Genomic DNA, 18,309 nt, shown 5'->3' on the forward strand with positions numbered 1-18,309 from the left:
CCGTTTGCGGTGAAGTGCGTGCCAAAAGCGTTGAATGAGTTTCGATGTGCGGGCCTCCTTCGAAACAATCACCAGCCCTTCCTCTGCCGAAAAAAGGGGGCGTAAGGGAAGCTTGTCGTGTGTGTACCTGACCTACTACTTGTCCTTCCCTTTCCTTCTACTTTTCCTTCCGTTGCGTTGTACGATTCTCTGCTCGTCGCTGTTGTCGCTTGCGTTCGATGTCTCGAGTTTGCTCGGCGGCGCGGTTAGCAGTATTCGCCCGACATTGCCGCTTGCGATTCTTCGAAGTTAAATTGCTTCAAAATTAAATCTGTCCGTCACGTAAGGCAATGAATGGCTCACACCCCCTTAAGCAATTGGTCATATGCCCCCGTAAACGCGCCCTCCCCATTACGACGACGGAAGAGAAGTGAAATTAACTACGCTGGAATTATTAGCGGCAACGCAGCCAGCTGTGGACGATGAAGATGACGACGACGACGACGAACGCGGGAGCAGTGGCACGAGCGCGTGCCGAGCACGAGCGCAAACCGAGGTGCGCCAACGAGCCAGCTGCGGAAGAAGACGACGACGCTCGGGCCAATGCTGATTGTGGTATCGCGGCCCACGGGCCGACGAAGAAGAGAGCCAACCAGCCATAAGCCAACGAATGATCTTCCTTTATTTGATGACACCCAATTATATACATGGGGACAACTAGAGTGAACTACAGTATCTTCTATATTCTAATTCACTATATAGGGACAACAGTGCCACAGACGTTCAGGTTTTCCAGCCGGTATACCGAAACCGAAACTAACGACACAACACTGATAATGATAGTTTTCCGTGTACAGCGACACCGACACAAGTGAGCCAATAAAGCTTCGATTAAAACATTTCCAGCTATACGCGGCCGATCCGGCGCCGAACATCTCCGTCTGTCTTGTCAATACGAAAAAGAGGGGATGTGAAGAGGTATATGAAACCGTTAATTCAATGTTCTTCCGTAGTTCTATGGTGATTAGTCATTAACGACCCGTAAGAGATACGCAAAGGTAGACTGCTGAACAACGGCGGTATAGTTCTCCAGCAGATATACCGCTGAGAATATTCAAATGCGCCAACACGGCAGTGCACAGAAGTGAACGCTGCAGGAGTGGGGACAAGCCACGAACCGTCGGATTCGCTGACTGTGCGTATGCTATAGACTACCATTCGGGTTAGCTTTATTCGCACGCGCAGATATCGACTTGTCCTACTTTCCGGGGCTTTTCGACGGTTGTCATTCCTTGATGGGTCACGGCCACGTACGCGCGAAGGGTCGATGCCGAAGGCAGTTGAATAAGCCGATAGGCCGAAGACTTCGATATGAAGTGAGCACGGAACATGGAAAGAAAATTGTGCGGCGAGAAACCCCCACGCAGCTAGCTACCCGCTGTAAAATCAGAAAATCTCCGAATAGTATAGGGCCCTTTCCCTGACTCGTGCAAAGTCGCCGCACTCATAGGGCGCTCAGATCGAGCTTTACGATTAACTGCTGTGCGCTCTCGCGTGTCATAAACAACGGTTTCGTCCGAGCCAGTCACGTGGCATGGCCATCTATACTTAATACACATATGGCGACGTTAAGTTTAAGTGCCATACCTCTGCCATATCACGCGTTGTCTGTTATCATTCTCCTTGTTCACGTCAGTTATATACTATCGTGCTATCAGTGTTATCGTGTCTTAAGACACGCCTGTTGTATTCGAACGTTCGTGCTGTTGTAGTTTCTCGGATAATAAGACGCCGTGACCACTGTACAGCATACATTACATGATGTATGCTGTACAGCGTTTCTTACAAAAGTTACATGATTTTCTTACAAAAATCGCTAAAGGAAACGCTGGCACTGGAGGTCACTAGAGAGCCGGCCATTCAGCCAGCGTAGAAATGAATTTCCTGTATACGTCCTTCTGGCTCCGAATGGCTTTGTGACTTTGCAATTTGATCCTCTTCAACGGAATATTGCGCTATGAATGCGACAATTCGCAATAAATATGCACATGTGCTGAAGCTTCTTGCTTTTCTGCGTTTAGAGAATAACGATTGCCGGGGAAATTTAGAAAGATGTAGCCCAATATAACTAATGCCACAAGAACGTCTGTGGCATCCATTTATTTATTTGCTGATTGATTGACAATATCTCAATAGAATGGGGTTTTACATGTGGGGTGCACTATGTAAGGCTATAGTATACAGTAATGGTACAATGGCGGCCTTGAAGTGTGCGGCATTGCTGTGTTGGATGATGTGGGCAACAGTTCCCTGCTTAACAGTTCCCGTAACGGCCCCACAATTCCCTCTAGTATGACTAGAACAGAATTCTATGGATGTGGATACCGACTGCTTTTTGAATGCCCGACGATCGACGCACGTATGAAAACTGTGCAAGCTCGAGCAGAGGATTCAGTGATCGCCGACTGTGATGATGGCCGCTGTTTTGTTTTGTTGCACCGAGGATAAAAAAAAATTGTTCGGGCTGCATAACTAAAATATTCGTCTGAATTGAAAGACGTGCACTCCTACAGCGAGAAGAGGCCTGGAAAAAACACGGAAGGCAAGAGACAGATGGCGCCACCACGTTGAAGTTGCCGCACCTGCACCTCGCGGTGACGTCATCATCTTTTAAAGGAAGTTCATCGCCGATCCCGGCATAAAACACTTTCGTGTTAAAAAAAAAAAAAACACTAACAGTAGTTATATACGTGTGGAACAAAGCCTCACCCACAAGCTCGGGGCACACGCTTTCAACTACAGGAAATACAGTAACTGCTAAAACAAGTTGCTTCTGTCGGAAGATTTCTCACTTTTCTCAGTTCGGCACTCGGACTGCAGTATAAGATAAATAAAATGAATAATCAGCGCCAGTGTTCACGAAGACAGGGAGCGGGTAGTTGTCGACCTGAGTGGGGATGTCAGCGGAAACACTTTTGTCGTCGACGGCAGGCGGTTATGAATAGCAATCGCTGGCGTATCGGGGGAGGAGGATGTTCTATAGGGAGTAGCATCATCGAGAGTAGCTTGGGAGTAGAATTCACTAATGCCTACTGGAGTGGCCAGAAGTCACGGATGTGGAGATTGCGGGTGCAAAGAAATGATTGTGCAGCTGCCGTGTGACCGTCCTCGTATCAGTGCTCAATGAAAAGCGTTCTGTACTACACTCGTCAAGCTTCAAAAGAGTCCACTTACGGAAAAGGGAATTTTTGGACCGTTTTCCCAATCGACGACAACTTGAGTTGCTCTAAAAGCACTAGCGTTTTTTTTTCTTTTCTTTTTTTTATACATCAGCACTGATTGAAAAAAAAAATATAGTCATTGTCAGTTGCCTTTATTGCCTTTCAAGAAAGTAAGTCTGTAAAAAATTGCCAGCCCGTGTTTCAGAGATGACAAAGTGAACCGCTTTATTTTTCTTTTTTTCAAATAAAGACTGATAGTAGCAGTAATTCACTAAGAATTTTGACTAGTTAGTGTCTTCTTTCGTTGTAGCCATTTTGTTGAGGCTACAACGAAAGAAGACACTAACTAGTCAAAATTCTTAGTGAACAAGCCTCAACAAAATGGCTACAGCGAATGTAGCCGCCTTCCTGTGGTAGAGTTTTTGTAGCTGCGAAAGTATGTCAGTACGTATCCCAGGCGCCCAGGGATTCGGAGGAATACATGCACGTGCACCGTCATTCCAACTTTCTACAATCAAACCGCGCGCCGTATTTTCAGTTCCAACCACGGCCACCAGACGACGCCGGCGCTTTGATGACGTCAATTTTCCCGGCCGTGACGTAACACCCAGGTAGAACAGACGACGGAAAGGAAAAAAAAAAAAGCGAGAGAGAAAGGAGGGCAGCAGCGGAGTGCGTTGACGCGCAGGCGAAAGAGATCGAAACGAAATCGACGAAAAGAAATAATAAACGAGGCCGGCGGCACTCAACAGGCGTTGGCCGTGACTTCCCGCTTTCTCCGGGGTCGCCCGCTCGCTGCCCGAAGAAAAAAAATTCTGGCGAGTGCCGCTCGACACCAAGCGCGCGCGCGCTTCGCCGCGCTGGCGTCACGCGTCACGTGTCAAGCGCGGACCAATGGTTGAGCCGGCCGCTCTCTCTCCCGCCGCGGCGAGTACGGTCGCCGTCCGGGAGGAGGCGGTGGCGTCGTCTGCATCCCCGCCGCTTCGGCGTCGTCTGCTTCTCCGATATAACCCGGGCCCGCGATCCCGGGCGTTTCATGGAGTACGCTCGCTCTTGGTCCGGGTGGTGGTGTGACGACGACGTAGACCGACAGCATGGGCAGCATCGTGTCGAGTCAGCAGCACCTGGACGTGGCCGACCCCAAGACGGGCCTGACGCCCCGCGAGAAAGGGCTCGTGCGTGACACCTGGGCACTGGTGCGCAAGGACGTCAAGGCTAACGCTATTGCCATCTTCCTCACGTAAGTCCCCTCGCTCTTCTTGTGCTCTCGGCGCCGTGCAGCTTCTTCGTTCGCGAAGCGTGCCTCCGGGCGATCCCTCCGTTTCGGCCGTGCTCGTTTGCGAGCGCCACCGGGAATCTCGTCGATTTCATTTTCTTTCTTCTTCTTCTTTTTTCTTTTTTCTTCGCTTCTTCCTGCAAAGAGCGTTCAATGCTGGCGGAGAGCTTCGAAACGGGGATGCCCTGCCGACGAAGAGCGGGTTTATTTTTATGTCTCTGTTTTAGGGGCCGAGTTTCTTTTGCAATATCGGCATCTCCGGAGCCGGGGGATGCCTTTTTCGTTGGCGTTTGTTGGCTCGTCGCGACGACAAACTGTTGCTCGGGTGCTTTTCTTACAGTTCACCTTTTCTTTCTTTCTTTTTTTTTTAATATTCTGCTCTCATTTGTATGTCGAGCGAGCAGCAAGGTATCTGCGCACGTGCTTCTTTTATTCCGTTTGCGAATCTCGACTGTCAAGATGCGTGCACGCGCGAGTTTGTTTTGTAGCACGTGCTACGCAATACGTTCAGTGTCGTCTAATCGCTAGCAGACGGCGCTGGTTCTCTTTTTTTATCGTAGCAGACGACGCTAGTTTGCGCTTGACCTCCACGTCATCACGTGATATATGTTGTGTACACTTAACAGGTCGTGTTCGCTCTGATTGGTAATCCCCGGCACAGGCGTCTAGAAGATCGTTGTCTAGAGACCGGGGCAGTTGCTCCATTTTTGTTTTTTGTAAATTTGCGACGCGCGCCCGAAGAAATGTTACACGCGACCCGCTTTTGATAATCCTGTCATCGTTGAACGCGAACCCAGCTGGAGAATTTCACTGCCCTGTATCACTTGACGGGGCGCTAGCGAAGCGAAATTTCTAGCGTGCGGCGTTAGCAGAAACTAAGATAGTCGAGCACTTTTGATGGTATCGATTTCCAGCAATGCTGTAACTGCTTCGATACAGCTAGTGAAGTCTGTATGCTCTTTTGCTCTGGGTGGGCGTTTGAATCTGTTCGTCGTAACATACAAAAGGGGCCATTTGGTTTCGCGCATATGTGGGGGTGATACTTTTCGTCTGAGTCGGTAACGGGGCAGAAATTGAGTTTTCTTTCCTGGACGATGCTTCCAGAGTTCCGTATTTTGTTACGGCTTATTTTGGCCAATGAAAATAACTGGCCGAATAACCTAGCTCTTGCAAGAAGGTGCGTACATTCTTTTCACGAAAGCCAGTTATAAGGGGTTGCTCCAAGGCGGAAGGTGTTCGTCGGACCAAATATATTTACCCAAAATTGGCTTTGGAATACTTATTTATGCATAAGTTGAGCGTTATCGCATTTTTTCTTCTTTTTTTTTGTGCCTAACGCTGATTTCTTTCTTCTCAAGGCACACTGCAGCGCCCGTTTGTAGAACAACTTTGATGAATTATTTTAAAAGCGGCCTTTACCGACGTCGTGAAACTTCTTAAAACGGGTTATTGATTTTAAGCAGTTCCGTTGAAACCATGTAAACGGCTTAGCGCAGGATTGTGCCAGCATGAATTGCTTTCCGCACTTGTAAGAGCGACTGAGGCACAACTTCAACCGTTCACGACGGCGTTGTTTAACCCTATCGCTACCGAGTACCCTCTGCAAAAACGACCCAAATATACCGATTGTTTTTGTTCGTTCAAACAAACATATACGCGAAGAAACAGGCAGAAATATACAACTGAGCATATTTGTTTTAGAAGAAGGCTTCGAAAAAAGAAATATAGTCAATAAACTAAGCAACTCCAGGTTTGCTTAACAGCGGCACTAATATTAACTTCTCTGCGGAGCTTCGGCGTTTCAAGGTTAGCTGAAAACGGTGTGTTCTTTGTATTAAATAGAGCGATACCATGACCTTGAGGAACGCCCGGGTAATCCGGCTTCGACCGTTCCAAAAAGTTGGCCTCTGTGTGGTATACACTTCAAAACAAGAACTGAGCCAAGCCAAATGTCTTCGCACCAGGTCCCGGTTTCCTTTTGAGTGTTTCTCTTAAGATCACGCGAGGATCGTTTTGAGCACACCGAGCATCTCCTTGTTGGCACTTGACTTTCAGCAGTTGGCACAATGTACTCGGGGAAGTGGCCAGCGGCAAGCCGTGACTTGGGTCTGAGGATTTGCATCCATTTTGTGAGGTTGAGGTCGGCAGTTGTCGTCAATGAGAGCCCCTATAAGACGACGACGTTATTTACGTTGTTACGACGACGTCATTGATAACAGTACAAAAACGAGCTGCCCTGTCCAAAAAGCGCGTGCAGTGCACCCGAAGTACCTTGTGCTCGGTGAAAGCGAATTTTAGAGTGCAGGTTTTGGTTCGGACGAGCCCAGCTCGTCCTCGGATAGGAGCGGTACAAATTTCAACAACGGGCTTGGTTCGTCCTCGGTAGGGAAAGGATTAGAGGGACGCTAAGGATAAAACAAATTATTTGATTTGTGTTAGTGCGTTATCCTTCTGTAGTACCAACAAAGCCACCCTTGAAACTGATCTAGTGTTCCTGTTTCGTGTCTCTTTAAAGCCCCTCGTTTATCTTTCTTTTCCTTTTTTTTTTCAGAGGAGGGGGAGGCAGGCGTGATCTTGTTACCAACAAAATCCGTTCGGGGCGCTAAAAGTACAATTTTCGCCCGACAACGACGGGCTGCATACATGTAATGTACAACGAGTCTTCCAGTTGAAAATTATAAGCTCAGCCTTCGCTTGAAGTTGGTTTCTTCAGGCCGACCCACATTTTTTTTTTTTTTTTTTAGAACGAGGCGGTCTAACTGCAGTACTTATTCTTATTTAGCCGGTTCCGTGTGCGCAAGCGAGCACTTGGGGAATAATAATAATAAGAATAATGAATAAAATTCCAAAGTGGTAACTGAATAAATCAGGTCGTTCTAATAGTTCTTTTTTTTTCTTTTTTTAGTATTCCAACTTGATTTTCTAGTAAAATGCTCTAAGACCGTACTGCTTTCTTACTGTTTAGCATATATAATTTATTTCCCACTTGCAGTGCGGTTTCGTTCACGTTGACATCTTCAGGTTTTTATGGCTTAATATGTCCCGAACGGCTATTCATTGCGCATTATCGTCTGTTATTGATATATCCAATGCCACGGAGCACATCTTAGCCATTTTTCCTCCACCAGCTGCGGACTGCCACTTATATTATCACAGCGCTGTATACGAGTCAAATCTGACATATATCTATCCTCGCCTCAAGCTCAATCAAATCAAATCAAGAACTCAAGCGCTAATGTCGTGGGCCCTTTCTTACAGTGTCCGCGCCGTCGCATACCATGCTCCGCTGCAATCAGATATAACCATAACGCTGTGCAAAGTCGCCGTGTTCTAATGTTAAAACGAGGCGCAAGAAACACGGACAGAAAGGTGACCAAAGAATAACGCAGATGGGAAAGCAAAATTAAGTAACGAGAATTGATTCTATAGTATTCGTGGCGCTTTTTTTTTTCCATTTCCTCGGGTCTATCTGCCATACCCAGCAGATTTAGCGCCCCTTATTGCAGCTGCTATGTGTGCCGCACAGATATGTCATGACTTTGGTGCTTGAGCGCTCGTGAGGTCTACCCCGGTCGGGGTGATCGCGTTTCTGTATGACGGCTAAATGCGAAACATACGCTTGCCTATACTTGGATTTGGGTGCGCGTTATATAGAACCACCGGTGGGTCAAAATTAATGCGCACTCTCCCACTATACGGCGTGTCTCATGATCGGACCATGCTCCTGGCACATAAAACGCCAGAATTTAACTCACATTTAGGACGATGTTCTGCACTACCCGGCACGTAGTCTATAGTCGTACGCACGAGACGTTATAGCGCTGTCATTTTCGTCACTCTTAGTGCTTTTATTATGCGTCTCGCGTATCCATTGTTGATAAGGGCTCGGATAAATTTCCGCATCTTTATAAGCCAGCGAGTCGGCTGATTTATTGTCTGCTATACCAGCATATGACCAGGGGAAAAGCGCCTGGAGAAGATGGAATAACAGTAGATTTAATCAAAGATGGAGGAGATATCATGCTTGAAAAGCTTGCGGCCCTTTATACGCAATGCCTCACAACTTCAAGTGTACCAGAGAGCTGGAAGAACGCCAACATTATACTTATCGATAAGAAGGGAGACGTTAAAGAATTGAAGAATTACACACCCATTAGCTTGCTTTCAGTATTGTATAAAATATTCAAGATAATTTCCAATAGAATCAGGACAACACTTGACTTCAGTCAACCAAGAGAACAGGCTGGCTTCAGGAAGCGATATTCTGCGATGGACCATATCCATGCCATCAATCAGGTAATCGAGAAATCTGCGGAGTACAATCAACCTCTCTATATGCCTTTCATAGATTATGAAAAGGCATTCGATTCAGTAGAGATACCAGCAGTCATAGAGGCATTGCGTAATCAAGGAGTACAGGAGGCATACGTGAATATCTTAGCAAACATCTACAAGGATTCCACAGCTACCTTGGTTCTCCACAAGAAAAGTAGAAAGTTACCTATCAAGAAAGGGGTCAGGCAAGGAGACACAATCTCTCCAATGCTATTCACTGCATGCTTAGAAGAAGTATTCAAGCTCTTAGACTGGGAAGGGTTAGGAGTGAGGATCGACGGCGAATATCTCAGCAACCTTCGGTTTGCAGATGACATTGTCCTATTCAGCAACAATGGAGAGGAATTACAACAAATGATTGAGGACCTTCATCGAGAAAGTGCAAGAATTGGGTTGAAGATGAATATGCAGAAGACAAAGATAATGTTCAATAGCCTGGCAAGGAAACAAGAATTCAGGATCGCCAGTCAGCCTCTAGAGTCTGTAAAGGAATATGTTTATCTAGGTCAATTACTCACAGGGGACCCTGATCATGAGAAAGAAATTTACAGAAGAATAAAATTGGGTTGGAGTGCATACGGCAGGCATTGCCAAATCCTGACTGGGAGCTTACCACTGTCGTTGAAAAGAAAAGTGTACAACCATTGCATTCTACCGGTGCTAACATATGGGGCAGAAACTTGGAGATTAACAAACAAGCTCGAGAACAAGTTAAGGACCGCACAAAGAGCGATGGAACGAAAAATGTTAGGCCTAATGTTAAGAGACAGGAAGAGAGCGGTGTGGATCAGAGAACAAACGGGGGTAGACGATATTCTAGTTGACATTAAGCGGAAGAAATGGAGCTGGGCAGGCCATGTTATGCGTAGGATGGATAACCGGTGGACCATTAGGGTTACAGAATGGATACCAAGAGAAGGGAAGCGCAGTCGAGGGCAGAAAGTCAGGTGGGATGATGAGATTAGGAAATTCGCAGGCGCAAGTTGGAATCAGCTAACGCAAGACAGGGGTAATTGGAGATCGCAGGGAGAGGCCTTCGTCCTGCAGTGGACATAAATATAGGCTGCTGCTGATGATGATGATACCAGCATATATACCCCGGGTACCACTGCAATATCAATTCACGCTTTCGTTCGGTAACCTGAGTTTTACTGTTTGGTATTGCATACTTTATTAGAGCGTATGGCTGGTTGCCATCAATATTTTCGAGACATGCCAAACCCAATAAGGAGTTCGTAAAGATTTGCCACTGTTTTTTTTTTTGTTTTTTGTCTCCTACATTTTGATGAAATACGTGGCTTGGAGAACTGCCACTAATTTCCGCTATTGTTTGTGACGACGTGCGTCCTATAGCTGAAAAGTGGGCTCCACCCGCGAAGAGCTGCCGTCGCATTTTCTTTGTTTACAAAACCGTCCGTGCAGACGTGAATAGTGTGCCGATACTTGTCAAACAGTTGATGCAATGCGAATTGTTTCGCTGCTAGCGCTTTTTATTTTTAAAACCTTCGATCGGCGTTTCTATTTTAGGTGCCTATAGAAGCCATGGTGGGTAGCAGAGGTCTGAGTGCCAAAAAAAAAAAAAAAGATCGTTGAAGTCGTGATTTATGCTCTCGAAACATGGCGTGTATCTGTGTCCCCGGATGGTCCTCTGTCATTGAAAGAAGTCGGTGTGCAGAATGTTGGTTAGAAATTCTGAAGAGATGTCGGCATGTTGCCAGACTGCGAATTACGGTGAACTGTGGATCCCGCGGGATTCTGCAATAGTAAGGTGACTGGGTGTAGCTGGCGAGACTCCTATATAGGCACACCCGTAAAACTGCCGAGCCATGTAACAGCTGTAGTCGGTGAAGGGACGTCGCACAGACAATTTGCAGCAAAAGAGGAGCGGGGTAAGCAATTTTCTGCCAGAGCGAACGTGGAGCAGAGGTGCAGTTTTAGCGCTCCACTTCGTACCTGCTGTTCTACGGAGGACATTTGATGCAATTCACCTGGCTCTCCTGCAGTGCCGTCAAATGGGGAAGTCCGCCCAAGCTGGCGGTTTAAAATCACGCGAGAGAAATCGATGCTTCCGAAGCAACTCGATCCGAAGACCGAAGTATTTTTTTTTTTCTCGTGAAGGGAAGACCGCCGATTTGGCATGAGAAATATGCATGCCGCGTTCCCTTATTGCACTTGAAGCTTCCTACCAGCCGATACTGGACAACCTCTGAAGACTTGTGTGACGTCAAGATGCAGATAGACAGATAGATAAACTTTAATGCAAAGATAGTTTTGTCTTGCCCCAATGGGGCATCGCTAATGGTCGGGGCCCCTAGTCCAGGGCAAATGTCATCGGCATACATATATCAATGTTTATGTCTGCCGAAACTACTGCTGGTGACCCTGCTATTGCTGCATTGAAGAGAAGTGGACTTAACACACTTCCTTGCTGAACTCATTTGTCAGTTTTTTTTTTTTAACACGTGTTTTGTAAAGAATCACAAACGGTTACCGATTCCTTCAGCATTGTGTCGTTTCTTCAGTTCCATCGTATCGAATATAGCCCTTCGTCCAGACAGTATTATGAAATCGAACTGCCAGCCATTCTCACGATTTCCGCGGACGTCTCGTGCGCGTGCTTCACGATCTAATAATGGCAACAGGGGGCGGCGCCAATCACGTTACTCGAGACATATACGCCTTGCGTGTTCTCCCATCAGAGGAAGTGTCGGCCACTCTTTGTGCGGGCACGCGTCTGTCTGTCGATTATTTATCCCCTTCGGTCACGAATTGTGATGGGCTGTCAATAAAGCTGTCAGAGATACGTAGTACCGTTCCAAGGTGCCGCAAACCCGAAAGAGAGACAGAGGGAGATAAAGGAGGTGGGAAAGGCAGGGAGGTTAACCCGAAGAGATTCTGGTTTGCTACCCTGCACTGGGGGAAGAGTAAGGGGAAATGAAAGACGGAAAGAACAGCGGATAGAGGCAGCAAAGACACGAAAAAAAAAAAGAGTAGAGGAGCTTGGGAATTTCCGTGAGATACTACAGTCTCTAATAGGTCAATCGAACGTAAAAATTTCAAACCCGAAAGAAAGTCAATGAACATTTGCATTTGATGATTGTGCATTTGCTAGTGATCGAGTCATCATGTCATCATGATGTTGATCTAGTGTACAGTTAGTAACGTCGCGTTTGTTTCTTATCATAAAGAGAATTTAATGAGGGGCTCAAAGCAGGCGCACGCGTTCGCTATTGCCTGCAGGCGTCAATTACGAGGAAGGCAACACTATTCCTCCACCATTGCCGACGGAACGGGGTGCCTGGCCGTCTCGTTGTACGTGACAGTGTTTTTAGTAAAGTGGTCGCGTGTACAGCAAGAAATAATCTGCGCATAGAAGTGAAAGTGCGCCAATTTGGGTAGGCAGGTCGTTCGGTTTGCCGGCAGCTCGGTGTCCGTGGTATTATCTTCGCCGCTACTGCGCAAAAAATTGGCAAAAGATACGTCGCGCACGCAAATGTGTGCGTCTTGACTCCGGGGGATGTTTAAGTCCATTTCCGAGAACGCCTCCTCTCCCAACACGCGCCCTCTCCCTTTCCCTCTAATAGATCGCAATCAGAGCAAACGTGCTTCAGGAGGGGAAGGGATGGCGGTGTTTATTCTGCAAGATCCACTGACCGATGGAGCGTTCCCATTTGGAGAACTGCTTATGGTTTGCCACTGCAGCAAAGAAAGAAAAAAAAAAAGCGAGACATATTGTGTGTGAGGAACACGATCGGCACTTTTGTGCTTCTTGAAAACGACGGGCTTGTGTGAACGTCTTTAGCTAATCACGCAATACCACACGCGTCAGCAAATTCACCGCTAATTTCTTTCTTTCCTTCCCTCCTCTCTCTCCCTGCCATCTTTGTGTTTCCTATTCTCCCTGTGTAGGGTAGCCAACCGGACGTTATTCTTGTTAACCTCCCTGCCTTCTGTCTTTCTCTTTCTTTCCTCCTCCCGATCGAGCGGATGCACTACGTGCGGTGCCGTGAAAGAGCAACCGGTGCCGCAAGAACCGCAAGAAGTACACGCCCATTGTCCGGCGCTAATCAAAGCGTGCGCAACTCCGCGGTTGAATGCAAGCATCACGGAAGAGAGAGAGAGAGAAAGGAAAAGAAAAGGCAGGGAGGTTGACCGAGTAGAACCCGGTTTGCCACTCTACACTGGGAGAGAGGGAAGCGGGAAGAAAAGGAAGAGGGGAAAATGGGAAGAAAACAGAAGGATTACCGGCGCACAGTTGACAATGGACGAACCCCTGTACATCTCTGGCGACACCGTGCCTGTTAGACGTTCCTGACTGGTCTATAGATGTGACGGATGGATGGATGGATGGATGCTATGAGCGTCCCCTTTGAAACGGGGTGGTGGGTTGCGCCACCAAGCTCTTGTTATTATTTTGCCTAATGTCCTACCTTTATTTTTGATAAACACACAAATACAAAGAATTCGTGGCACGAACCTTTTTGAAACATTACTGGGAACTCTGTTTCTCCGCAGTGCCCCTTATTGGTGGGATCGTGTAGTACTCTTCGCCTTGACAGCGCGAAAAGGCACGCCTTCGCCCGTGCCACAAATGTACCAAGCTCAATAGTCAACTCTCTCGCCGGTCGCTGAAGTAGCTTCGAAAAGCCACCGTAGCTTTCTTCATCTTTGCACGCACGTGTGTGCGGAATATTGCATCAAGACGGCAAGTCGGGGGGGGTGGGGGGGCAGTTGGTTAGGATCCATCGTAAGGTTCGTAAGAGCGCAACACAAGACAGGGACAATGGGAAGGAACAAGGACAACACGGCGCTAGTGTTGTCGTTCCTTCCCATTGTCCCTGTCTTGTGTTGCGCTCTTACGAACCTTACGACGTGCGGAATATGGCTCGCGAGTGGGACATACTTGTCGTTTTCTTCCGACAATTTCTGGCACTGTCGGGGGGACCCGCTAGGAGAACGCTAAACATCGTTGAAGAGGAGGTCCTGCTTGCTTCGTGTATCACACGGCCCAACGCTCGTCTTTTTCGCAATGGTGCCCGAAGCCATTACCATTAGTCGGCCAAGGGACGTCAGCAACAGCACGCCCCCCCCCCCCCCCCCCCCCCCCCCCTTGTTCGTCGCATGTGTACGCTTCAATAGATGCCGCGGATAAAGGAGTGAAAGGACGACAGACGCAGCATGATGTGCAAGAAAAAAGATGCAATACGAGGAGGCGCACCCTCCAACGCTGCGGCCAGCTCTGTTGTGTGCCAGCGTATCCCGCATTTGTACGGATGTAACGGACCGCCAACGACGCCGGCATGTCCATATTGATATGACCAGCGCAAAAACAGAGACGGAACGCAAAAAGAGGCGACGCGAGGACTAGCGCCGACTTCCCCAGGCGTTTATTACAAAGAACCATGAATATGTAAAAGCTCGAGCGCGTGATCACAACCACATATGCTGGTGCAAGTTATCAAGACTACTACAAACCTTTAAGAAAACCAACAACGCCTAAGGCTGCTCGGCACGTGCAGATGACTCTAAGTAAGCAAATTCTGTACCCGTCAACGCTATGGAAGGTTTACTGGCGGTATATATATATATATATATATATATATATATATATATATATATATACTAACTCTGCCTAAAATTATTTTTGTAGAACATTCACAACAAAGTTCTGAATGTTCTTTGTGTCTAACGTGTATTAGAAAAATGTCACGAAATGTATGCACAATATATGTAAACAGATCTGTATGAAATGTAAATGTATACCTGTATGGTCGAACGTGAACAGGAAGCTGGAGCCTCTGTCAGGCCATACGGCCTGTAGCTCTTGCTCCTCTTTCAGTATAAGAAATAAATAATCTGAACTGCAATTAGGTACTTGTATTTTCGTTTTTTTTTTCATTTATTTCTCGTGCGCTGCCTCTCTGCCAATAAATGGGGTAGGGGTCTGTGAAGCTTTTTTTATGGCAGCTTTCCTGTTGGGCCTCTCGCATCACGTTAAGAGCTACTTGATGCCACTAAACTTCAAATTGTTGTAACAAAAAAAAAATATTTCTCTAGTTTGTTCAGTGACCGTGTAAGCGACCCTCCACGGCCACTGGGATTCTGCAAGGAGGACCGTGCGCGACACTCTCTGTAATGCCTCAACCTTGAGTGAAAATCAATGAAATGAAATGAACACTTGCACAAAGCCAAGTCCATAGACATGGGACTCGTATTTTTAAATTTTTTATTTAGTTATTTATTTATTTTTCCCTATATGTCAGTCACTCACAAACAATGTTGTTTTCGAAAAATATATGTATCGTCGGAGGCGAACGGCCACACCGCACTACGAGAAGCACCTGTACACAACAGGAAAATTTTAAAATTAATAATAATCTGGAAGTGGAGCAATTGTGTCTGTACCGCGACTGAGGCCGTGTCGGCGCACTGTGACGAAATGTCGGTAGCACGTATCGTTATACAGTGCCATACCACTGATCGATATCTTCTTTGTCTCGTCGTCTCTTGTTTCGGGGGCCAAGACTTCATTCCTGTCTTAGCACATGTTGACTACGGAGAGCTGTCGACGAGTGAATAAGGATGCAGGGTACGAGAGGGTGCATTGTACCGCGTGTTTTTACGAAGACTTTAAATAGAATAATTTGAAAATCGTCGTTTTGATATAAAAGGACGGATTCTTCGGGACATGCCGCCAGCGGTGACGTGGCGACCATGGGGGTGACGGGTGATACGTGGTAATTAGTCGCTAATTAACGAAAATTAAGGAATTAACTTGACACTTTTGGTGTCAGCGGGCTTATCGTAATTGGGAAATTGGAGCGAGCTCTCCATACAAGCCATATCAACATTTGAATCTGAAAAAAAAAAAATCAGGACCTTTCCCCTGTCGAGGATATGGGGGGTAAGCGAAGCTTGTGGCTAGACGACGCTGTCGCAGGCGTTCCGCTTCGTTTGCCCTAAACTCAGAGTAGGCGTCTCTTCGGTGACGTTTGGCCTGAACATCCTTCCCTTTCCCTCCCCGCGACACACCAAACGATCCTGAAATGTGCGGCCCCGGTATGAGCCGCGCCGTGATTTCTTTCTTTCCTTCCTTCTTCTTCTTTCTTCCTTTCTTTCGTTCTTGTCCCTGGCTCATACCCGCATATCCAAACGGGTATGCGCCACACGTGACTTTTTGCGTGACTACGCCGCCGCCGAAACATGTAACGCAACCCCACGGGCGGCTGGACAGGTCCCAGGCAGTCGACCTGAGGCGGTTTTGCAGACAGGCACTTTCACCAACCCCTACCACCTGCACCGCCTGTGGCCCGCGCGGCACCCATCGCCCGGCTGCCCCTGGTGCGAGCACGAACGGGCTGATATGGCCCATATGCTTTGGGAATGTCAACGCCATGAGCGAGAAGCACCAAGAGGAAGGCAGAAGACAACAGCAGGGCCCTCTGAAGGCGGCCGGGTGCCTCGCTGAGAGATGGCAAGCCGCCCTCCTCAGCGAGGCACCCGAGGACCAGGAGTGGGCCGTCCAGCGGGCCAGGGCTATTGCCGAGGATCTCGGAAGATTTTTCTCCGGCGATGGACCCCTGGCAGCCTAGCCCCGGGCACCAACAGCCATAACTGTTGGACAAATAAAGTTTATTCTTATCCTACAAGCTTCGCTTGAAAATGAGATTGCCCGCAGAACTGTGGCACGACGAATTTCGGCTACCAGAGCGCGCGAAACCGTAATACGTGTATACGCGTTCTTCCCAAACCTCCTCCGCCCCTCCCATTTCTTATCGTATACAGGTCGGCGCGCGCTATCAACCTTTATTTGATTCCATTTAAAACACGACACAGCGAGTACTATCGATATAGCGCCCCTCCGGAGAGGAGCTAGGGCACCCAGTGCGCGAGTGAATGTGGCAGATGCCGTCCGAGCGGCGGGTTTCCGAGCGGGCAGGCCTCTGGCGCGCCGTCGTCGATCGGTGCTCGACAACGCGCGGTCCGCAACAGTTGGTCGCCATCGACGGGCCGCGGCCGCATTGAGCGGTTTGCGCGCTCTCACGCGCACCCACGCGCGGACACGCGAACGCTTTTGTGTATACCAGCAATTCGGTGCAACGTGCTTGCAGCGGTTCAGGTTGGCGAGAGCGAAATGTTTTGTCTGTCTGTCGTCAGACTCTTGGGGGCCCGTCGGTGTGACACAGATCAGATTTCGTTAAGACTGGAGCTACGAAGATGCTCGAGGCAAAGAAAAGGACGCCGCGCCCTTTCTCTGTCTGTGCGCGACCTTTCTGTGACTTGTGCTTCGTGTTATCGCGCTGGTCTTACGAAACCTGAGCGTTGATCGTGGTGCGCGCGCGCTTGGAGAGCCGGCAGTATTCAGCCCGGACGACGTTTAATTTGCCTTACTCGGATTTACCCAGAGAGAGAGTGAGAGCAGTTCTGTGTTGCTTCCCGTATACGGTTGGCTTCACTGATAGCCTATATACTGTGAAATTGGAGTGACTGTAGGCTTTCGCGAGGACATTTGCTAACGTTATCTGACGTTGCACTCGTCGTCCTAAAGGTGCCACAACTTAATCGAGTATAACGAGAGACTGTAAAGTTAGCGATAGCCGTGGAGCGTTAGATTCGGTGACCTTACGATGAACGCGATTTAATGCTCAACTCGGGAATTCGATGCCTGTATTCACATTGTCAACGGTTTTGCCACGGCGGCCGCATTCCCATATCGGCAAGGAACAATACGCTCAAGATCTACGGGATAGGGCAGCAATGGTCAGCGGCTGGTCCGGATCAAAAAAAAAAAAAATACGCTCGTTGCCACAGAGGCGCCATTTTCATACCGGGAGCGGTTGTGAGAAACGTTTCGCTTTCCTTCACCACGTGGCGAGGACGAGAATAGAAACCATGCCGACGCGATAACGACGACTACTTGACAATGACGACATATCGGAAATGACGGTCTGACAAAGGAAACCCAGTCAGCGAGCTTTCGAATGCTGTCGCGGTAAAATTGCGCAGCGTAAACAAGCACTCAGTGTACATACTGTGAGATTGCCTGAAGTCTTACACTTGGAAGCCACCGCGCGTCGCGTCCCGTCGTGCTGCCATAATTTATTTATTTATTTATTTATTTATTTATTTATTTATTTATTTATTTATTTATTTATTTATTTGCTATCATACCCACAGCGCCATTTAGGCATTACAGTGTGTGTGTGTGTGGGGGGGGTTACATACAGCAATGTAAACAGCTTATGGCATACAACCAACAGCAGTATACTATACAATACAAAAAAGGCAAGAAATGGCATCACACAACTAAATAATAAAGCACTATGTAATGATCGCAAACTCTACATTCACTATATATACTGTAAAATAAACAACAAAGTATACACCTTCAAGATGAACCAACTCGGCCAAATGAAGTTGCTGCTACTATATACATGTATAGAGAAGTCTCTTGTTTATAATCCCTTCTTTACTATAGACAAGTATTTTGTTTAGCTT

The 18,309-nt window shown here is 47.6% G+C and overlaps 1 protein-coding gene across 1 annotated transcript in view; it reads left to right on the forward strand.

Moving 5' to 3' along the window:
- The first annotated feature begins 4,159 nt into the window (after window positions 1-4,159).
- Window positions 4,160-18,309, forward strand: part of LOC119453532 (globin) — a 154,111-nt gene continuing 139,961 nt past the window's right edge. Inside the window, exon 1 of the mRNA XM_037715580.2 lies at window positions 4,160-4,440. Within this exon, the coding sequence (XP_037571508.1) occupies window positions 4,295-4,440 (146 nt within the window). The 5' untranslated portion in view covers window positions 4,160-4,294. The remainder of the gene's footprint in view (window positions 4,441-18,309) is intronic.

This window comes from Dermacentor silvarum, chromosome 5 (assembly GCF_013339745.2).
Source record: "Dermacentor silvarum isolate Dsil-2018 chromosome 5, BIME_Dsil_1.4, whole genome shotgun sequence".
NCBI lineage: Eukaryota > Metazoa > Arthropoda > Arachnida > Ixodida > Ixodidae > Dermacentor > Dermacentor silvarum.